The sequence below is a fragment of the Drosophila ficusphila genome, unplaced genomic scaffold, assembly GCF_018152265.1.
Source record: "Drosophila ficusphila isolate 14025-0441.05 unplaced genomic scaffold, ASM1815226v1 contig_414, whole genome shotgun sequence".
NCBI lineage: Eukaryota > Metazoa > Arthropoda > Insecta > Diptera > Drosophilidae > Drosophila > Drosophila ficusphila.
Genome location: NW_025064328.1, coordinates 5,995,970 through 6,018,707, shown reverse-complemented (window position 1 = coordinate 6,018,707; position 22,738 = coordinate 5,995,970). Strand labels below are relative to the sequence as shown.

General features: G+C 45.0%; 5 protein-coding genes across 6 annotated transcripts; 4 read left to right on the top strand and 1 right to left on the bottom strand.

Moving 5' to 3' along the window:
* Positions 1–55: 55 nt before the first annotated feature.
* Positions 56–4,576, bottom strand: LOC108086732 (fatty-acid amide hydrolase 2-A). 2 transcript variants are annotated; one of them, XM_017183762.2, is made up of 5 exons: positions 4,485–4,576; positions 1,937–2,206; positions 1,660–1,879; positions 1,023–1,597; positions 56–965 (listed from the first exon to the last, which is right to left on the bottom strand). In XM_017183762.2, the coding sequence occupies exons 2-5, from the start codon at positions 2,117–2,119 to the stop codon at positions 354–356; spliced, it is 1,590 nt and encodes a 529-aa protein (XP_017039251.1). In that variant the 5' UTR covers positions 2,120–2,206; positions 4,485–4,576; the 3' UTR covers positions 56–353. The 2 variants fall into 2 exon arrangements, with proteins under 2 accessions (XP_017039251.1, XP_017039252.1); XM_017183763.2 differs by lacking the exon at positions 4,485–4,576 and adding an exon at positions 4,239–4,440.
* A 277-nt stretch (positions 4,577–4,853) lies between these two features.
* On the top strand, positions 4,854–11,241 carry LOC108086730. Its single transcript, XM_017183758.2, has 2 exons — positions 4,854–8,402; positions 8,468–11,241. Exons 1-2 carry the CDS (start codon positions 4,947–4,949, stop codon positions 10,955–10,957), a joined length of 5,946 nt encoding a protein of 1,981 aa, XP_017039247.1. The 5' UTR covers positions 4,854–4,946; the 3' UTR covers positions 10,958–11,241.
* Positions 11,242–11,654: 413 nt separating this feature from the next.
* Positions 11,655–15,334, top strand: LOC108086628 (endoplasmic reticulum metallopeptidase 1-like). Its single transcript, XM_017183603.1, has 12 exons — positions 11,655–11,711; positions 11,768–12,290; positions 12,347–12,521; positions 12,578–12,662; positions 12,845–12,965; positions 13,022–13,176; positions 13,244–13,627; positions 13,694–13,874; positions 13,940–14,124; positions 14,176–14,319; positions 14,386–14,886; positions 14,940–15,334. Exons 1-12 carry the CDS (start codon positions 11,694–11,696, stop codon positions 15,105–15,107), a joined length of 2,640 nt encoding a protein of 879 aa, XP_017039092.1. The 5' UTR covers positions 11,655–11,693; the 3' UTR covers positions 15,108–15,334.
* LOC108086618 (endoplasmic reticulum metallopeptidase 1-like) lies at positions 15,116–18,896 on the top strand. The gene is made up of 12 exons (XM_017183594.1): positions 15,116–15,145; positions 15,608–16,118; positions 16,180–16,354; positions 16,408–16,492; positions 16,553–16,673; positions 16,731–16,885; positions 16,943–17,326; positions 17,381–17,561; positions 17,616–17,800; positions 17,854–17,997; positions 18,054–18,554; positions 18,612–18,896. The coding sequence occupies exons 1-12, from the start codon at positions 15,116–15,118 to the stop codon at positions 18,777–18,779; spliced, it is 2,640 nt and encodes an 879-aa protein (XP_017039083.1). The 3' UTR covers positions 18,780–18,896.
* Positions 18,897–18,976: 80 nt separating this feature from the next.
* LOC108086755 (endoplasmic reticulum metallopeptidase 1-like) lies at positions 18,977–22,657 on the top strand. Its single transcript, XM_017183794.2, has 11 exons — positions 18,977–19,259; positions 19,331–19,847; positions 19,904–20,078; positions 20,130–20,214; positions 20,343–20,463; positions 20,521–20,675; positions 20,727–21,110; positions 21,166–21,346; positions 21,401–21,585; positions 21,646–21,789; positions 21,846–22,657. The coding sequence occupies exons 1-11, from the start codon at positions 19,239–19,241 to the stop codon at positions 22,512–22,514; spliced, it is 2,637 nt and encodes an 878-aa protein (XP_017039283.1). The 5' UTR covers positions 18,977–19,238; the 3' UTR covers positions 22,515–22,657.
* Positions 22,658–22,738: the final 81 nt, after the last annotated feature.

The window sequence follows — 22,738 nt, the reverse complement described above, 5'->3', positions numbered from 1 at the left end:
CAAGAGGCGGCTGTCTGCGAGGAGCTAATATTTAAAATTAAAACAACAAACACTCTTAGGTTGCAGTTATTTAATATAAATGCAAAACGGGAACGAATCCGCACGGATCGCTGATTAATTTACGTTTAAAAACACATATAAAATAGATAATTCCACCTCGAAAATTGATATTAAAAAGAGGCACTGGAGTACATACAAGGAATACCTTTTATCGCCAGGCGAATACACGGGTGGGTGGGTTTCTGCACGGGAGTAGGTTAAAGGCAAAGTCCACAAGGTTACCCTAACCACTACTATCTAACAGCTAGCTAAGCTGCATACGCGCCTACGTATGCAAATAGTTGAGACTGGCCTCATAGCCGAACTTCGGGTCTGGCCCATCCACCGAAGGCTCGCTCCAGCTCCTCGGCGACGGCCAAACACAGCCGATCCTGATTAAAGTTGGCAATGACTTGGACGCCGAGGGGCAGACCCTCGCTTCCTAGTTTGCCCAGTGGAACAGCGGTGGCCGGGAAGCCAAGCACATTTACAATACCCGTGTAGGCAAAGTTAATCGGTCGCGTTATGGGTTCATTGTGGTATGGGGCCACTGTCGGGTGCGTGGGGTAGATCAGCACTCCATTGTCGCCTAGGAGGCGCTGTAGCTCTGCCCTTAGTTCATTGCGCTTGCGCACCAGATGATCGTACTTGGGTGATCCATGCTTGCACTGGGCACTATCCATGATGGCCGTTGACAAGCCAATGAACGTGTGCTTTGAGGCACCGAAGAACCACTTGAAGAGCTCTAGGTACGTGTTAATGTCGTGGTCCAGGTTGCCCAGCTGATAAGCGAATCCGTGGCCACTGTCGTCACGCATATTGGCGAACCAGATGGCGGCCGACTGGCGGAACTGCGGCAGCTGAATGCGCTCCACCTTTTGATTGCCGAACTTCTCGCTCAGATGCTGCACCACTCGGTTCATGGCCTGTCACAGAAAAAATAGATTAAAGCTCATAATAATTAGAAAACTGTGATAGTGTACCTGTCTCAAGTCAGGATCAACGGCGGAAATCAAACGACCGCCGCCATCGGACTCTTGGTAGAAAAACTTTAATTTGGTAAGGTCCACATCCTCATCCAGATTAAGGAGGGCAGCCTTTTCGCCTGACATAATCCTCAACATGGGACGCAAGTCCTCGGCGAATCGTGACATCGGTCCCAGGCCCAGGAAGGAGTTCTGTTCGGCACTGAACGGCGCCGGAAACTGGCCCACATTGGACACCACCAACTTGCTGGGCTTGTGGCCAAAGATGCCATTAAAGAAGGCCGGCATGCGAATGGAACCGCCGATGTCGGAGCCCAGACCAAAAGCAGAGGCAGCCGCCGACTGGATACAGCCTTCGCCTCCACTCGATCCTCCCACAATTCGATTCGTGTCATAGGCGTTCCGTGTCCTGCCGTGCACCGTGTTGTTGCTCTCCCACCACATGCACACCTCAGAGACATTTGTGAGGGCGAGCGGAATTGCTCCTGCCTTGCGCATCAGGGCCATGGCATCCGCATCCTTTGCACCACGCACGTCACGACGTTCATACAGACCCGCTGTGTGCAGCATGCCTAAGAAATAGAGTAAATTCAGCGTTTATAACCCTTCCAAGAAGCTAAGGAGAGCTACGAACCCTTTACGGAAATGCAATCCTTGGTTGTGATGGGCACACCCAGGAAGGGTTTCTGCTTGGCCAGCTCCTCTACGCTAAGTTTGCCAGATTTAATAAGAGCATCCGCTTCGGCTGCTTCTTTTAATGCTTGATCATAGCGCTCATCCACCACGCAATTAAGAATGGGGTTTACCTCCTTGATACGCCTTATGAAGGATTCTAGGACCTGAACGCTGCTTAGCTGGAAAAACGAAATCCATTATTTCTGGCTTGAATGAGATGTAGCTAATAAACGTACCTCCTGGTTGCGGATCTTCCTAGCAAGCGACGTGGCTGACTCCAGCAGAATGGGATCTGTGATCGGGGGAACACTCTCTCCTTTGGAGCCATAGATTAGCCGGAAAACAAAACGAATGCAGGCCTGGAGCAGACCAAAGATGTACCCGCCAATGGCACGAGCAATTGGAACGCTCTGCGCCATTTCAATGAACGAATGTTTTCAACTTCAGAATCAGAATCGGAATCGTACGTGTGCTCTTTGCTTTGCTCTTTCCCATGTGGGGTTGCTCTGGAAGTATTAATCGACTTTAAAAATGACATGCATACAATAAAAATTCTTGTAAAAAAAAATTGCGTTGCAGTCGCATTTTCCACCGGTTTATCAGCGGGCTTATGTAAATATTTGTAAGGCTGGATCTCGCGATACATGTTATTTCGCAGTTCTGTATAGATATATACATACATGGGTCATATTTATTCTGTATGGCCTTAAAAAATCGAGTGTGGTTTCTAGGATTTATGGTTCACAATTCGGCTATTAAATAGGCAATTACTTTTATGGATGCTCGAATGAGTTTCACACGACAGGTGCAAAAACTTGATGGCACTGCATAATATTGAATCTAAAAATACTCTACGTCACAAAGAAAGACTTTAACCTTCATAAATAAGAAGTTTAAGAATCTATCAACACTCCTATTTAACGCTTTATAGTTATTTGACTGATTAATTTATGCCTGTGCCGTCAAATATTTGTTTTTGGGTATCCACACCTGTGATGGTTGACTCATATATTGCCAATAAACATTAACTACACATGAAAAATTCGAACCGGAGAACTTTGTTCAAATAATGCATGTTCTTAGTAAGAAAACGCCATTATTCCCACAAATAATTGCAAAAATGTTCTTGAAATAAACAAAGGAACTTTTAAGTGCGCCAAAAGTTGCAAATCAGATGAAATACGTTAATAGGGGAAAACGTGTTTCTCTGTACGGCAAGAAAAAGCTTAAGCTAACTTACTACCTCGCCAGGAAAAGGTTGTTTAAACAATCGTCTTTATCATCCGAGTCGTAAACATTTACCTATTTACAAAAAACCAATAACGGAAACTTTTGAGGCGGAAAGATATGCAGCTACAGGCTTGGGGTAAATATATCCAGTTTAAATGGAATTTAATGTTCGAGGACCATATGTTCCGCCAGAATCGGGATTTTCTTTATTATCTTATCATGAGTGCAGTTCAGACAGCTAATTCACTGCTTAAATATGAGAAGATAATGGCAGAAGGCAAGTTCCATGCACAATGGAGAGTGAATAGCCCATACATATGTCAATCCCCATGAACTTGTAAAAACATTCAGAGAGCGCCTGGCAGTAATTTATACCCACTAATTATTCCGAAAGAAAACGCGATGTCTGATAAGTGAAATGAGTCATAGGTCGCTATTGTTTGCTCATGCCAGGCATAAACGATAAAAGCAACTATTAAAACTGTTATTGTACAATCCAAGTTGTGCGCTGTGTGTGATTAGCAACAATTCAAAGTTCCCATTGCTTATCGCTCTGTGCTTATCACAACATGTTGCTTAAATTTTTTTATTTGAGGTTTCTTTCAGCATATCACACTTTTTCAGTTTGCTAATTGGATTGCCAGACATTCGAATGCAGAGTGCATTATAATCAATTTCGCACTTGCAAAGTGCGGGAGGAAGGTGGAGTACGAAGGGTACCTGATAAATTGCGCTTGGGAGCAAGTTTTGGTCAAAGGTCAATGAGCAGTGATGCGAAACGATAATAGCACCTTAATCGGGCGTTTAAGTGGGCTATCCGATTAGATTAGCCATAAATACTTGTAGCTTAGCTTGATTTTGGCATACTGACTAGGCACTTACTGTATAGGCACTGTAAATTGTTTTCAATTGTAAGGACCTGTTGCTTCCAATTGGAAACTAGAGTGAATAAGCAAACACACGTTCTTAATTGCTTGCCATTTCTAATTAGAAAAAGGGGGATGCCCAGGTGATTTCGAAATGGGGAGTAGTAGATTTGTATACATATAAACACAAAAGGTGGAAAAGCAATAACTGCGACCGGCAACTAAGTTTACGGGATGGGGAGGGAAATCCCCGTGGGTGTGACATCATTTTCCTTTTCCATTTCCAATTCCAGCATATGCTTTGTTTGGCTTACTAATTCATCAAGTGTCATTTAGCACTATGTATGTAAGTAAATTGTTGTATATGTATGTATGCAGAATGGTTGTTTGCTTGTTGGCGCGCGTGAATACCGAAAAAAATAAAAAAACAAAGCAAACACACCCAGCCGGCTGACGTCACAAGGCCCCGTAAAAATAGAGAAATATTTTAATTAAAAATTCGGAATTTATGTTTTTCAAGAATCAGGACAATGCGAAAGTTGCACTTTGTTCAAGTTTGGACTGCAGTTAACCGGTTGTCCACACACAATTAGCGAATACGTGTGGGTGTTCTCGCAACCACACAATTACACTTTGTACTGCGTTAAAACAACAGAAAATCCGAGATAAAGAGATATACAATACACACCGAACACTCTAGCACTCCGCAGCAATAATAAACAAAGCACAACTATTTACGAAGTCCGTTCGATCAGATGGGCGAGTTTAAAAATATCGAAAATATATGAAAGTATCGATGACATTTTTTAAAAATATTATTATCGCAATATTTTTTTGGCTAAAATATCGCATATCGGTATTAGGCGAACGGACTGAACTTGAACCCAATCTACTAGCAATTTCTTTCGTCCGCTAGAGGTTACTTTCTGGGCTACATTGGACATCGATGTTTTATTGAAATAAAATACAAAAATATTAAAATTACCATTGAACTTTATTTACGGTATTTTTTAGCCCCTTGTCACGAAAGCGCGAAAATCGGAACATCTGGCAGCGCTGGCCTTTCAAAAATGTCATCCTAAAATTTTGCAGCTAATCTGAAAAGGAACCGAATTGGAAACCGAAGTAGGGTTATTATTGGGCTTTTGAGATGAGCGTGAGAGAGAATCTGGCGCTGCAGCTGGCGGAGTCGCAGCTGGCCAAGCTGACCAGTGACTCGCAGGAGATCCGTATGCGCGCGCTTGAGCAGATTGAGACGCGCTTCATCCGGTGCCTGCAGCTGGGCGAGCGCATTCAGTTCAAGCCGGTGCTGATGCTGAAGCAGCTCATCCGCTGGTTCGGGTACACTCCACTGGTGGCCGCCGACCGTGTACTAGCCATGATCCTAGAGCTGCTGCGATCGGAGTATGGCGAGGTAGTGATCCGCAAGATTCCCTACGATCGCCTGAAAACGGAGCTGGAAAAGGTGCGTCGCGTGGTTCGTAGCTTGGAATCGAGGCAGGTGACGGAACTCTTGGACGACCTGCAAGTGCTGCTTTTGCTGAAGTATAGAATAAAACTGGCGTCGCCTGCGGGCTCTAGTGTCAGTTCGATCAACCTGACCAGTCTGAGCTTGGAATCCGCGCCAAGCGGTATCGAACAGATGCTGGCCAATCTTCCGTCAGAGGAATATGAGCCAGCCTGGACTCGTCCCATACTGGACGACTTGACCAGCATGCAGAGCCTGATTGAAAACACCTCCACTGATGTCATCGAGCTGCAGGTGCAGCTGACCCATCTGACCATTCGTATGGGCGACTACCCGGCCGAGTATCTGCTACAGCCGCCGTTTATATTCCTGCATTTGGTGCAGCTGCAAAACCGTAAGGACGAGAGCATGCTTCACGTAAACCGGGCACTTATCACCTGTCTGAAGCAGTTGCAGCGACGCATACAGATCCGCCGCAACACTTTGAGCTATGCGTCCAGCTTGGATCCTCCGGGTACGCGTCCTAAGCAGCTGAAGGTGGAGAGCGCCTTGGGAGTTTTGTTGGCCAGCTGCACGAAGATTATCACCCCGCTCGTGTTTCAGTCAACAGAGCATAATTGGCATATTTTGGAGCTGTGCGTAGAAACTATCCGGACATATGAAATTTACAACCAGCGCGTTTCCCCTTTGGGAACTGTGCGTTTTGCACACCTAGTTGACAAGCTACTCACGTACTGCAACAGTCTGGATGGCAGTGATATGGTCAAGTTGGTGGACTCCCTGATGATTCCCCGCCTGCAATCCCTGATCTTCAACGGGCTGCTACAGGACACGGTGGCCCTGAATCTCACATACGACAAACACATCGATCGGGGCAATGCCAAATCGCTTATAAAGCCTATCATTTTGGACAGTTCCTACTTGTCTTGCGTGCCGGATCGCATGAAATCGCTGAGTAATCTGATTTCCGCCCTGTCCTCGGAGCCGTCTGCGGAGGAGCAGCAGTTGATCACTTTAAAGCGTGCCTACAGCCTTGCCCTAAACCAATTCCAGCCGAAGACCAGGATGGGTGCCACGCAACTAGTCCAAATGCACAGGCAGGTGTGCCTGGTGGTCAACCAACTGGGTAGTGAGACACTGATCAAGCAACTTTTCAACGCTATTGTGGAGTGTACGCCCCACTACGCCGAAAATGCCGAGTTAAAGAAGGATGCTGAGGCGCTGCTTTACACCCTGATCGATTTGCCTGACCAACACCTTCGCGAAATAGTGTACCGTTTGATGCCACGACCCGTGGTTTCCCACTTCCATGCGTTTATCAACAAGACGGTGTACATGACGGGCTGCAGCAATTTGGAGCTGATCAACCAACGAATTCTTGGACTGCCATTAAATGGACAGCTGTTGCGCAGAATGATCCTTGAAAGCTGGGAGGCTGATGTCCCGGAACAAGTGCGGCAATGGTGCCTGGACTATCCCACAATGCTGCTCAAGCTCCAGTGCTTGATCGGAGTGCAGGAGTTCCAAACGGTGTTCCAACTGGTGCTTCCTGTGCTGCCGCTGCTGATCTGCAGATCGGTCACGCACAAGCAATTGCACAAGGTGGTTTGGCAGATGTTTGATCCAGACACCAGCGTTTTGGAGCCGCCGTTTCTGCTGCGTGGCTACGTATACTACATGTTCCATCCGAATTGTAAGATGAGAAAGGAGGCCACGACCAGGATTGCCTACATTCTGCAATTTCAAGACTACACGCACAAATACAAGTCCACCATGGACCGGGTGCCAATTGACATGCTACCCACTGATCTCTGTCTGATCCAACCGCCGGTCAGCTATAGTAGTATTTTTAATGAGTCAACTGAGGAACCTTTTCAGGGCCAACGCAGCTTGGATGCACTGATCCGACTGCTCAAGACCACGGACTTGAGGCCCTCCATCAGAAAGTCCACCATAACCCAACTGAATGTTTTGCTTCAGAACTGGAAGGCCTGCGAGGATTTCTCCACGAAAGAAGATGGGTATCGATTGGTTTTGGAGTCGCTGCACAACTCTTTGAAAAAGGAGTGTGCCAACGACCCGGCAGAAATTCTGATTCCCACCGTGAGTATCTTGATGAGGCTGTTGTTCCACAGCGCTGGATTCCGTCAAGAGATTTCAAACACCTTTGAAGTTTACGTGTGCCTGCTTCGCGCAGTGTTCCTGCTTCCCCACGAGTCACAGATGCGCCAAGATGTCAGCATTTGCCTGTTCCAGATGCTATTTCAAAACTTCATCACCTCCACTGAGGACAAATTAGTGTTGGACGTAGAACTGGGCGCCATGGTTCTGCCGGTGACATACGAAGTGGAACCCACAGCGACGCATACTGCAGCCTGGGAGGGACTGGCCCTGCAGAAACACCTGCTTGATACCCACTTCGGAAGAGACCAGGTCAACGCTGCCCAGCATTGGCGACTGTATACGGCCCATCGCGTGTGCCAGTGTCCAGCCAGCATCACTTTGGAATCTGTGCAGGGCCTCGACATCAGGGAGTCCCTCAAGATACAGGTGGCTGACCTGGCCTTGGTTCAGGCCTCCCACCCGGACGTACAGTTGGGTCGCCAGCTCACCGCGGCCGAAAACTGCAGCAGCCACGAGGATCTGCAACGAATTGTGAACCTCGTCCAACTATTCCTTGTGCTTATGCGCAACGGGGTTCCGGCAACACTGGGCGAAAGTCTTTGGAATTTGATTCACAAATACATCCGCTTGGCTCCGGGCAACGATGCGGATCGAGAGCTGTACAAGTCCCTGCTGGAATTGTGCCTTACTTGTCTGCGCTTCAACCAGCCCCAGGTGTTGGAAGGACTACGCGAAGCTCTCGAATCGGACCATAATCACAGCTTTCATCTTATGCTGCACGATCGTCTCATTCCTCTGGAGGTTCTTCACCTTATTAGCCAGTGCCTCACACACTTGCTCTCCTCCGATGCCGAAAGGGCTCCGATGAACTGGCACGGAACGCTGTTTATTCAGCTTACTCTTTTGACCAAGACCCACTTCGACTTGCGTCAGCTACAGCACGTGCGATGCATGCTCCGTATTTTGCGGCTTCTTAGCGAGCGGGATCTTAAGCTCAACGATGCTAGAATGACGGTAAGTAAATTGAGTTATTTATTAATATCCGTTACTTACTAAATTATATGCATATTCGACCGCAGCAATATTGCCATCTCTTCATTCAGCTGTCCAGTGATCTTCGGACTTCTACGCAGACTGGAGCCCAGTGGCAGCGGGATTGCCTTCATATCATCTGCCAGCTTCACTTGCATCACACTCATCTCTTACCAAAGAATAGTACATTGCATGAGGTGGGTTTGATGGAGAAGATTTTGCGCTATTTGCTCGGATTATGCGGTCACAGCGATGGAGAAGTTCGTGCCCTGTCCTGGGTTTTGATGGCCAATTGGATCACTAGCGGTGCTCCCAACATGCCGAACATTCTGCCCCGATTGGACTTTCTTCCCGGTGGATTGCCAGCCTGTTGTTTGACCACGCTGTTGGATGTCCACGAACAAATGTTGGTCAGAGTGTTAGCTGGCCGCGTATTTATCTTGCTGATGCCCACCATTGGCGCTGAGGCTAGCATCAAGTTGCTGCGGAATCATGACTTCTTGAGGGACGCCTACAATGCCGTAAAAGGCCTGCACGTTACTCCCTTGCTGGCGAAGGAGCCGGTGGGGGAGCAACACTCGTGTGAGATACTAAGCTGCTACATCGCCATCTGCACCAATATGGTGATCATCAAGCCCGAGTGGTGTGCTACGCTGTGCGGTCACAGCTTTATGAGCGGACTCAGCGATGTGATGAAGACGCCGCCGCCACCGGTGTCCTTCTCGGTATCCTTCCTGGAACTGTGCGCCGGACAGATATGTGAGTTGTACGCCTTGTGCCATCGCGATAACTTCGGGTTCCTTCAAAAAACCATCTGCCGGGATTCCGTTTTGCTGCAGAGCTTTCTGTCGCTGGCAAACGAAGTGCTCGATCTGGAGAGCCCCGAGCGCTTGCTAGTTCAACTATTCAAGATGTTCCTGGTGTTCTGCAAGGATCAAAATTCCTATGCCTTTTTAGTCGAGCAGCTGAAGAGTCAGCCAGCATTGTTTCTGGATTTTTTCCTGTACGGACTGCATTTGCAATACGCAAGCACTCCCTTTCAGCGCTACACCCTCTCAACCTTATCAATGGTGTTTATCAAGTCGCAGTCTGCTCCCGATAAAAACAATTTGCTCAGGGAGTTGGAACTGTATTTGCTGCCATTGAGTGACCTTCTGCCAATTGAAGAAGAGGAGTTGGTGCTATGTGGCAGGAATGAAATAATTACCATGAATAAGCAACTCATATCGATATGCGCAAACACCGATGAGGCTAGCGACCAGAGTCCGAGCTCTGGTGTGAAAACCACCAACGCGGCTGTGCTGATTTATTACCGCCTGGATCGCCTCTTTGATTATTACTATTCTCCTAAGACCTTTAATTTTCTGAAAAGCCCTGGCGTTGGTAGTGTGCAGACTTGCGAGAATCTCGGAGGATTGTTAAAGCTTTCTCCTTGGGCCGTGCATGCGTCTAGGAAACTGAAGTTACTGGATCGAGTGGTTAATCTTCTGGAAACCTTTCTGAACGACGCAAACATCGGTAACGCCAGCGTATATGTGAAGCGAGTGGGAGCCCACAAATCAAAAGATATCCTAAGCAATCTACTTTTGCTGATTAACATGTTGTGCCACTGGCACAGTTCGCATCACGCCGTCATTACAAATCCCGCCATGGCTGTCACAATCGTCCGAATCCTTATCCGCATGTGGCCGTGGTTGTCTCACTCGCCGCACTTGAAGATGGTCACCATTCAGCTAGCCATGTTCTTGACCGAGCACTCCTTTGAGATGTGCAAACAGACGTCGCTGGTGCTTCCCGGGCAATCGCATTCTCTGCTCCAGTTGATGGTTCGAGTGGCTGATTTTGAGACAACCAGAAAGGAGACCCCGACTAAGGAACCCTATAGCTGTGTGCTGCCCGCCCTGAGGGTGATGAGCAACTGCTGCTCCTGTGCCGATGGTCGACTGAGTCTGACCAAAATGCACGTGCTGGATATGTTTGACATAATCCTCCCGGCAAATCATACTTCTACCCAGGCAAACAGAGTGCGGCCAACGGTTCTGAACGCTTGGCTTGGATTCTGGGAGGTGTATTCCCGGTACGATGTGGGCGGCAAAACTTGTCACCTTCAGGCTCTCATCAACGCAGTTCCACGGTCGCCGCCATTGAGCAAAAAGAGGATCCTGTGCCTTCGGATCCTTCGCAACATGTGCTTCTTTAATGGGAATCGCGCCCAGCTGGCGGAACAGGCCGATTTCATCAACATGCTGCGTGATATTCTGGTCCAAACAGTTAAGAAGGGACCAAAACCCACCGAAGACACTTTGAACTCATTCGAGGAGCACCGCTTGGCCGTCCTGATGGTGTGGAAACTCTTCTGCTTCGGGGCCAAGTACAAGGGAATTCTGCGGGGCACCAAGCTGTTAAAAATACTATCCGGTCTCCGCGCGGAGTTCTCAACGACTTCTGCGGAGCAAACCAACGAATTCGCCGACATTCCTTTTGCAGCAGAACTCGCCGAGTTGCTGGAAAATCTAATGGAGTCGATGCGACAATAGACTTAGACAATGGACAAAAACTGACCAAGTACAAATAAATAGGATAGCTATAACAAAATATTTTTTTTTATAATTTGTATTAGTCTTTTGTAATCGGACTTATGATATAATTATGAATCGATGTACTTAAAATAATCGCTTATGTAAAAATGTATACCATCTCACTTGTTGTAAGAAGTCTAAAAGAGTTCTAAGTCTACACGATGTCCTTAAATAAAGAAATTAAATATTTTCGCAGGTTTATAAACTGCAAATTGATCCTCGTATCACAAAACTAATTTAAACCACTCGACTTTATCTTTTTGTGGTCTCAATAGGATGCAGTAATGAAGTAGCCCATTATTATATACTACACAGCAACCGCATATTCCCCAGACATAAAGATTAGTGTTCCTGTTTAAGTGACAGGCAGTTATGGGTAAACAAGCGTGCTGAAAACAATTTCTTTTTTTTTTTAAAGCGATATAAAGATAGGAGACCGTTAATCATCTTTTTAGATACCAAATGGAAAGCAACTGGAAAATAGTCTGGGTTTTTTTCGTCCAACATTTTCGTTAGCATCGATAGCTATATTGCATGCATAAACCGATTTATCTTTATGGGATTCAAAGTGCGAATCACTGCTGATAATATCCGTCCACCTTCAACTTCGTTAGCCAAAAGCCAATGCCTTTTCAGTTCATTCCGGACGGGCAAAGGAACTGTTCGATTTTCGCGGCCATCAAAAAAAATCAATATGAAATCAAAAGAAAACGTGAGGTTTGATTTTAAAAATCAAGATGCAGTGATTAATTAATAAACATTTAAAAGGGCCTCGTGGAGGATAAGTCGGACATGGCTCTGGTCAACGTTTTATCGCACCAGCAAAGACTGATGAAATACAGACTGCCCTGGTATTACGCACCATCATTTCTGCTCCTTTGGGTCGCGCTCTTCTACGCGGTGGTGTATCCCCTCTATCATCGACTTCCGGATAGCGTCTTGATAGCGGATGAGTCCAATAAGCCAGGCCAGTTTGTGGCGGAGAGGGCACAAAGACTGCTCTACAAATACGACCGGATTGGACCCAAGGTGGTGGGCAGTGTGGCAAATGAGGTGACAACGGTGGCCTTTCTCACCGAGGAAGTGGAGAATATCAGGGCAGCGATGCGCACTGATCTTTACGATCTGGAGTTGGATATTCAACAGCCGTCCGGGGCGTACATGCACTGGCAGATGGTCAACATGTACCAGGGTGTCCAGAATGTGGTTGTGAAAATCAGCACCAGGAGCTCCAATAGTTCGTCCTACCTCCTAGTCAACAGTCACTTCGATTCCAAGCCCTCTAGTCCGGGTAAGTTAAATTAAATTCTTGCTTTTAGGGAGTGTGCAATAATTCTTAACATGAAGGTTCCGGCGATGATGGCACTATGGTGGTGGTGATGCTGGAGGTCCTTCGCCAAATAGCGATATCAGATACCCCATTCGAACATCCCATTGTATTTCTTTTCAACGGAGCCGAGGAAAACCCCTTGGAGGCCTCACATGGATTCATTACCTCGCACAAATGGGCGGGCAATTGCAAGTGAGTGGAGATACCAATTTAATGAAATGGAAAACAATAAAAGAATCTTTTTGTAGGGCCCTTATAAATCTGGAAGTGGCCGGCAGCGGAGGTCGAGATCTGTTGTTCCAGAGCGGTCCAAATAATCCCTGGCTCATAAAGGTAATATTGGTGATTCACGTTTGGTAACCAGGAAATTACTTGTTAAGCTCATGGCCTTTTAAGTTTTTATAACTCGCACATTATATTTGTTTATTGAATTTCGGTAATTACTGCAATTCGCTTACTTTTATTGGAGTGACTGGCTCCGATAAATGTTTAACTTTTATATCTACTAATTTCAGTACTACTATCAAAATGCAAAGCATCCGTTTGCCACCACAATGGCCGAGGAAATCTTTCAGTCCGGCATTTTACCATCCGATACAGATTTTCGTATCTTCCGGGACTACGGAGAGCTGCCAGGTGAGTTAGCTGTGTTTTAAGTTAATTAGTTTATGTCCTAAACGTGTTTCTTCAAGGTCTTGATATGGCCCAAATCAGCAATGGTTATGTCTACCACACAATTTTTGATAATGTTCAGGCGGTGCCCATTGATTCCCTTCAAAGTTCGGGAGAAAACGCCTTATCGTTGGTGCGTGCTTTTGCAAATGCCAGTGAAATGAACAATCCGGAGGTGAGTCAGCTATAGTTTTTGGGTACTTCCCAGTTTATTATAATATACCCATCGTATTTAATTTTAGGATCACAGCGAAGGACACGCTGTCTTCTTTGACTATCTAGGCTTATTTTTTGTTTACTACACCGAAACCACTGGAATTGTTCTAAACTGTTGCATTGCCGTAATTAGTTTGGTTCTCGTGGGTTGTTCCCTGTTGAGAATGGCTCGTGAATCGGATGCCACTATTGGTCAAACATCCATTTGGTTCTCCATTATTCTTGGACTTCATTTCTTGGGATTTGTCTGCAGTCTTGGCTTGCCTTTGCTAATGGCTGTTCTTTTTGATGCCGGAAATCGTTCGATGACATATTTTAGTAATAACTGGTTGGTAATTGGCCTCTTCATCGTGCCAGCAATCATTGGACAGGTTCTGCCACTAACGCTTTATTACACTTTGAAGCCGAATGTGAGTTTTATTAGCCATTAATTGAACTTACTATGATTTAGCTTTGAAATAATCTTTTATTTCCAGGAGCACATTAGCCATCCCAATCACATACATATGAGTCTTCATGCGCACTGTGTCCTGTTGTCTTTGGTTGCCATTATCCTTACTGCTATAAGTCTGAGAACCCCTTACTTGTGTATGATGTCCTTGCTTTTTTATGCGGGAGCCCTGCTGATCAACTTGCTAAGTACTCTCCATGATCGTGGTAAGTCCTAGATATAAAATAATTGTTTAAAAATAAATAACAACTAAAAAAACATATATTTTCAGGATACTACTGGGTGTTGATCGTGCAAGTCCTGCAACTAATGCCGTTCCTGTATTTTTGCTACCTTTTCTACACTTTCCTGATGGTTTTCTTTCCTATGTTAGGACGATTTGGACATGGCACAAATCCAGATCTCTTGATTGCTTTGATTTGCGCCGTGGGATGTTTCTTTGCCTTGGGTTTTGTGGTAAGTCTTAAGAAGTTATTTAAGATTATAACTAACTTTTAATTGCCTTAGGCTCCGCTGATAAACATGTTCCGATGGCCGAAGTTGGCTTTGCTCGGCTTGGGAGTAGTCACCTTTATATTCAGCATGATTGCGGTTTCCGATGTGGGTTTTCCATATCGCGCCCAAACCAGTGTGATGAGAATTCACTTCCTGGTAGGTCACATTACTATATAGTACATATATGGATGTATAACCCATTTGACGAATCCAATGTTTCAGCATGTTCGTCGCATCTTTTATGAGTACGATGGCTCGGTGAGTCTCAGCGACTCTGGCTACTACTTTGACTTCCAGGATCGTCGGCTTTATTATCCGTTGGAGGATACCTCGGTCAATCTGACTGGGTTGGTTAGCACCGCAACCGACTGTGACCAGTACCTGATGTGTGGTGTGCCCTGCTTCAACCATCGTTGGTGCCAGACCCGCGCCAAGAGTCATTGGTTGCCTCGGGAACAGGAGGTTACTATTCCGGGCGCCTCATCTCTAAAACTTCTCAGCAAAACCGTCTTGGAGTCCGGAAAAGTGGCACGGTTTGAATTCGAGATGTCTGGGCCGCCACACATGAGTCTTTATATCCAACCCCTTGACGGCGTCGAGGTGGAGGACTGGTCCTTTATTCGAAATCAGCTGGATGAGCCCGGAACTTATTCAGCGCCCTATCAAATATTCTTCGCCTACGGCAATGATAATTCTCCTCTCAAGTTTCACATTGACTTTGCGGTAAGTTTAGGAAGCTCTTCATTTGTTTGTGGCTAAAGTATATTTCTTTATAGAAATCCTCGGGAGAATTTAGCACTCCAACTTTCCAGCTGGGATTCGCTGCAAGTTTTGTGAGCTATGACTACGAACGGGATGCAGCTGGCTTGAAGTTCATATCCGATTTTCCCGACTTTGCTCACGTTATGGAATGGCCAACGTTGTATGAACGTTATATATTTTAAGAGTCTCAATGATTTTGTTTGCACCAAACAACTTTTCTGTTAGCTATTACGGTTGTAAAGTTAAGATTATGTTTTAAACGCACTGCTTTAAGTAATGGAAATTTTCGTAGTTTATCATAATAATGAGTTCACTGGCGTGTGTAGATTGACCGATAAGATTTCATGCAGAGATTGGAACTGACCTGCAAGTGGATTTTTAATTATAAATCTAAATCGTTGCTATCACAGATTGATTGGTTTCCCTTGTGCTTTGTTGTTGCCATTGGCTTTCTATCAAGGCTCTCTGCAGCCTATCTTTATGTGCTGAAGAGTGCTGCTTCGATCCAAACTAATCGTACCACAAACATTCAGTCGTGAGACTGTTGGGCATTAGAAAGGTTCTCAGATTGGCTCTCTCCGCAGAATTTTGCTGGAAATATGGAACTGCAGGCGGACGGCGATAAAGCGAGTACATACTCATAAAATTTTCCTATAATATTATTTATAACAATGCAATCCAGGAGGGCTTCTCCGACACCGTTCTCTACCATGTTTTGGCGAAGGAAAAGGAGCTGAGAAGGAAACTTCCCTGGTACTACGCACCCACTTTCCTTCTCCTCTGGGTGGCTCTATTCTACGCTATCGTACTTCCGCTTTTTTACCGGCTACCAGATCGTATAACCATTGCCGACGAACCACTTAAGCCCGGAGAATTTGTGGCCGAGAGAGCGCAGAAAGTGCTCTACGAGTTCGATCGTATCGGACCCAAAGTGGTTGGAAGTGTTGCGAATGAGGTGACGACTGTTGCATTTCTCTTAAATGAGGTTGAAAAGATTCGTCAAGAAATGCGAACAGATCTCTATGACTTAGAGTTGGATGTCCAGCAGCCGACAGGATCATATGTGGTTGGAACTATGACCAGCATATACCAAGGTATCCAAAATGTTGTTGTAAAGCTGAGCACTTCCAGTTCAAATAGCTCATCTTATCTGCTGATCAACAGTCATTTTGACACGAAGCCGGGAAGTCCTGGTATGTTGACTTTATTCAATATTCTTTAATATACATATTGTAATGGAAATTCATTTTTTAGGGGCTGGAGATGACGGCACAATGGTTGTAGTTATGTTGGAAGTTCTACGTTTAATGTCCATCTCAGAAACCAAATTTACGCATCCAGTAGTCTTCTTATTTAATGGAGCTGAGGAGAATCCTCTACAAGCTTCCCACGGCTTTATTACCCAGCACAAATGGGCGGCTAACTGCAAGTAAGTCTGAGATCTTATGTTATTTAAAGAAGCTATTTAAGTATATTCCTTAGGGCAGTCATAAATTTGGAAGTTGGCGGAAGCGGTGGACGAGACATTCTCTTTCAGAGTGGACCAAATAATCCTTGGTTGGTAAAAGTAGGGAATAATAACTAACTTTAAATTTAGAAAGCAGAAAGTAACATTAAACCTATTTAGTACTATAAAAAATATTCGAAGCACCCGTTTGCCTCAACATTGGCGGAAGAGATATTTCAATTTGGAATACTACCATCCGATACAGATTTTCGAATCTTTCGAGACTATGGAAATATTCCAGGTAAGGCTTAAGATACATACTAGGATATTCTATCAATTAATTTATTTATATTTGCAGGTCTTGACATCGCACAGTTCAGCAACGGATACGTATACCATACAAAATTTGATACTTTTGATGTTGTTCCAGGAAGATCCGTTCAGAGCACAGGAGAAAATATTTTGTCTCTGGTTCGGGCTTTTGCCAATGCCAGTGAACTGTATAACACAACCGTGGGTTTAATTTTTAGGCTACCTTTTATATTTAACTCATTATTTATATAATTTCAGGAGCACAGTGAAGGCCATGCAGTCTTTTTTGACTTCCTGGGGCTTTTCTTTGTGACCTACACGGAGAAGACTGGCATTATATTGAACTGCTGCTTTGCAGTGCTGAGTATTATTCTCATTGGAATTTCCCTGTGGAAAATGGCCAAGGCATCTGAGGTTTCTTTGGGGCGAATATCTGTTGTGTTCGTCATCTTTTTTGGACTACATCTTCTTGGATGCCTTTTGTGTATTACTTTGCCCCTAATAATGGCTCTTTTATACGATGTCGGCGATCGAACTTTGACCTACTACAGTAACAACTGGTTGGTAATTGGACTTTACATCTGTCCTGCGATCATTGGCCTGGTGCTACCTTCAACACTGTATCACTCATTCAAGCCAAACGTAAGCTTTGATTTTATGTCTTTATTATCTACTTATTTTTAAATTACATTTCAGAAAAGTCTAAGCCACTCGTACCAGATCCACATAGGTTTGCATGCACATTGCGTCGTCCTGGCATTCTTGGCCATTATTTTAACTGTAATGGGTCTGCGAATTCCCTATATGTGCATGATATCATTGTTTCTCTATGTCGCCTCTCTGCTGATTAACCTGTTGAGCACTTTACACGATCGAGGTAGGTGAATAAGTAAACAAATTTAAATTTATTACTAATCATTTTTATTCTAAGGTTACAACTGGGTAATAACGGTGCAGTTAATTCAGATCTTTCAATTTGTGTACTTCGGCTATTTATTCTACATATTCCTTGTGATATTCTTTCCCGCAATGGGTCGAAATCGTGATTCCGCAAATCCCGATATGCTAATTGCTCTAATTTGTGCTGTGGGAACTTTCTTCGCGCTGGGTTTTGTGGTAATATTGAAAAGTAAGTTTTTTAACATTATCTTTTCAAGACTTTCCGTTAGGCTCCCCTGATAAACATATTCCGCTGGTCCACCATTTTATTGATTGGTCTGGGGATTGTAACCTTTACATTTAGCATGATTTCCGTTTCGGATGTGGGATTCCCTTATCGTCCCAAGACCAGTGTGATGAGAGTAAACTTTCTCGTAAGTAAATTCATAACTTATTTCGAATTATTAATAATGTTCAATATATTTCATAGGAAACCCGTCGAGTGTTCTACGAATACGATGGTTCAGTAAGTGTCGATGATTCGGGTTACTATTTTGACTATCAGGATAGACGAGCCCTTCGTCCACTCAAAGATTACGACGTAAACTTAACTGGATTGACTTCTGTAGACGCTTTCTGCGATAAGTACGTCATGTGTGGAGTTCCGTGTTTTTGGAGTAGTTGGTGCAGGGGACTTTCAAGTGCTGCTTGGCTGCCCCGCGAAAAGGAAGTTGAAATACCCGGGAAACTGGAATTAAACCTGTTGAATAAAACAATTTCGGAGACAGAAAAATTCATAAGATTCGAATTCGAATTAAGTGGTCCACCTCATATGGGTCTGTATATACAACCTCTGGAAGGAGTATCAGTCAAGGATTGGTCCTTTATAAGGACAATGTTGGATCGACCAGAAAAGTACTCGGCGCCTTATCAAATTTACTTTTCCTATGGCGTAGACAATTCCACGTATAAATTTCACATTGATTTTGAAGTAGGTAAAAGTTGCTATATAAAAAGTAATGTTACTAATAATATATTTATCTCTTAGAAATCCAATGGAGATTTTGATGGACCAATCTTTGAGCTCGGAGTCGTGGGACATTATGTGAGCCAGGATTTTGAAAGGGATGCAACCACCCTTCAGTTTATCGAGGACTTACCAAGTTTTGTTTACACCATGGAATGGCCATCTCTGTTTCTGCGATATATCTTTTAAGATCCCGTATCCCTTGGGACAGCCAAGTTTTGCATCTATTATAATCCGGTAGACATTCCAAGTGCTGCGATAGTGCAATCGATAAGGAAAAGAAAAATAAATTAATCTCTGTACCCACATCAATCGTCACCTTAATCTGCCAGACATCGGGGTAAATGAATAAGCTTTAATTTGCAGCTGCCCCTCGCGTGCGTCGAAATCGCCACTTATGTATATTTATATTAAGTCGTAAACCCGTTCAATTTAGATACCATGGCCGTGGCCAAGGTTCCCCGCCTTAAGACAAAGCAGTTCCCCCGCCGGCAAGTCGGCGGGTATCAAGCGCCGCTGGGCTTTATCTTTATGGCCTATATAGTATGGCGGAAGGCTTCGAGTCGATATGCTCGGGGGTGCAGACGTTTAGTTACGCGTGGATCGGGCATCGGAAGGGTTTGAACTGGATCTGCTGGCAATCTAAACATGGACGAGAAGACTGATAAAGTGAGTTTAGATTTAGAAAAATAAAGTGAAAAGTCGCAGGGAAGAGAACCTAATGATCGCCGTCTAATCAGGAGAATCCCGTGGACACCGCTCTCATCGAATCCTTGACGGTGCGAAAAGGTCACGTCCGTCATCACAGGCTATCCTGGTACTATGCTCCCTCCTTCCTGCTCCTCTGGCTGGCGCTCTTCTACGCCATCGTGTTCCCGCTATACTACCGTCTTCCGGATAGGGTGACCTTATCCGAGAAATCGCTCCATCCCGGGGAATTTGTGGCGGAACAGGCACAGAAATACCTCCACACCTACGATCGCATTGGACCCAAAGTAACTGGCAGTTATGCGAATGAAGTGACCACCGTTGAGTTTCTCGTTAATGAAACGGAAAAGATTCGCGCCGAAATGCGCAGTGATCTCTACGAATTCGAGATAGACGTCCAGTCGCCAACGGGTGGATACGTCTTTAACGATATGGTGAACATGTACCAGGGAATTCACAACGTTATCGTCAAACTGAGTTCAAAGAGTTCCGCGAGTGAGTCATACCTGCTGCTCAACAGCCATTTCGACTCGAAGCCAGGAAGTCCAGGTAAGTGTTACTTTTAGCACCAAATTGAGAAACTAGAATATAAAGGAGATCTTCAGGTTCCGGTGATGATGGCACTATGGTGGTGGTCATGCTGGAGGTCCTGCGCCAAATGTCCATCTCGGCGACCCCATTCGAACATCCCATTGTCTTTTTGTTCAACGGAGCCGAGGAGAATCCCCTTCAGGGTTCCCATGGTTTCATTACGCAACACAAATGGGCAGCCAACTGCAAGTAAGCCAAAAAGACTTTCACTCGAACTCTCAATTGCAACTATATTTTTAGGGCCTTTATCAATCTTGAAGTGGGCGGAAGCGGAGGACGTGACTTATTGTTCCAGAGTGGTCCCAATAATCCTTGGCTCATGAAGGTGAGAATCATTGTTTTTCAGCGAAAATAGTAGCTTGTGGCTGAAGTTACCCTATACTATACACTTTATGGCCAAATTTATGGCCATTTCTTCTTTTACTGCCGATATACTAAACCGACATTTTATAGTATTATAGGCAGCACGCAAAGCACCCGTTCGCGACCACAATGGCCGAGGAGATCTTTCAGAGTGGAATTTTACCCTCTGACTCAGACTTTCGAATTTTCCGGGACTTTGGGTATATACCCGGTTAGTTAATATATCATAAACTTTTGATAGACCTTTATAACAACTATTTTTTCGTAGGCCTTGACATTGCCCAGGTGGAGAACGGATATGTGTACCACACAGCTTTTGACACATATGAAGCGGTTCCTGGCCGATCCATTCAGAACTCGGGAAACAATGTCCTTGCGTTGGTGCGTGCATACAGCAATGCCAGTGAATTAAATGGAACTGAGGTGAGTTAAAATATAATGGAAAGTGAGACTTTACTGATAAGTGATTTCCAGAGTGACGATGGCCATGCTGTTTTCTTTGACTTTCTGGGACTTTTCTTTGTCTACTACACGGAGACCACTGGAATCGTTATGAACTGTTTGGTCGGAGTGATCAGTTTGGTTTTAGTGGGTTGCTCCCTTTGGCGAATGACCCGCCAGTCGGAGAAGGTTTCCATTGCACAGATTTCGATTTGGTTCCTGATCATATTGGGATTGCATGTCGTGGGATTTCTGCTCTGCATTTGCCTGCCTTTGCTGATGGCTGTGATATTTGATGCTGGAAGTCGGTCGCTGACTTACTTCGCTAACAAATGGCTAATGTTTGGTCTGTTCGTTTGTCCCGCAGTCATTGGCCTCGTACTTCCGCTGACTCTTTACTACACCCTGAAGCCAAATGTAGGTATATTCTATATCCCTGGGTTTCCTTTTTTAATTCTTAACTGATTTGCAGGACAAACTGAGCCACCCTTACCTCCTCCAGTTGAGTTTGCATGCCCACTTGGTTGTCCAGGCTTTGCTGGCTTTGATCTTAACAGCCATGGGTCTGCGATCTCAGTACCTGTGCCTAATTTCGATGATCTTCTATGGAGGTGCCCTTCTGATTAACTTAGCGAGCACGCTCCACGATCGTGGTGAGTTATTTTGTAGCCATAAATCTCTTCGATTTCTAAGCACTCGTATTTCAGGCTATTTTTGGGCTTTGATTGTGCTGTGTCTGCAGGTGCTGCCGTTTTCCTACTTCTGCTACTTGTTCTACATGTTCCTCGTGATATTCATTCCTGTTCTGGGAAGGAATGGTGCAAACTCGAACCCTGATCTCATCGTCGCCTTGCTGTGTGGTGTTTGCGTCTTCTTTGCTCTTGGTTATGCGGTAAGCTCTTCTTAGGAGTTATTTATTTCAGGATAACAATATATTTTTTTTATTCCACAGGCACAACTCATCAACATGTTGCGCTGGCCAAAACTGATTCTTTTGGGACTGGGAGTAGTCACCTTCATCTTCTGCATGATCGCTGTTTCGGGAGTGGGTTTCCCCTATCGTGCCAAGACAAATGTGATGCGAGCCAACTGTTTGGTAGGTTATCCTGCTCATGTGATGATTCCAAATCTAATAGTTATTTTCCCTTGAAGCACACTCGACGAATCATCTACGAGTTCGACGGCTCCGTGAGTCGCGACGATTCGGGTTACTACTTCGACTATCAGGACAGGAGATCCTTTGACCCTCTGCAGGATTCTGAACTCGACTTGACTGGATTGGAGCCCGTTGCGAACTATTGCGACGACTATGTGATGTGCGGCGTTCCCTGCTTCTACTACAGTTGGTGCAAGTGGCGTTTCTGGGATGGATGGCTGCCCCGCAAGACGGCGGTGAACATGCCCGGGGAACTTACGCTTGAGTTTCTGGGCAAAACGGTTTTGGAGTCGGGCACAGTTGCTCGATTCGAGTTCGAGTTGTCTGGACCGCCGCACATGAATGTGTTTGTTCAGCCTGTTGGAACGGCAAAGGTCGAAGACTGGTCGTTTGTGAGGAAAATGCTTGACGAACCGGAAGAGTTCCAGCCCCCCTACCAGATATTCTTCTCCTACGGCACAGACAGTACCCCCTTGAAGTTCTCCATCGATATGGAGAAGTCGGATGGCAGGTTCGATGAACCCACTCTCGAACTCGCAGCTGTGGGTCACTGGGTCAGCTATGACTATGAACGGGACTCGGAGGCCAAGGAATTTGTGGCCGCCTTTCCCAACTACGTTCATGTCATGGAATGGCCTTCTATATTTAAGCGATATGTTTTTTAGGTATTTATACACGTAGGGCATTGTTAAATAATTTGCATCCAATTACCTGTGTAACAGGTTCCATACCATTATAATTATAAAACCTAGGAATTCTTATAATAAAATTTAACAACGATAAAAGGGGTTCGTTGGTGGCAAAATAATTGACCTTATTTTCTTGAGTGTTGGAATTGAATCTTTTATGTTTTCTCATACTGTAGAAGTTAAAACTTTATAAGGGGTGA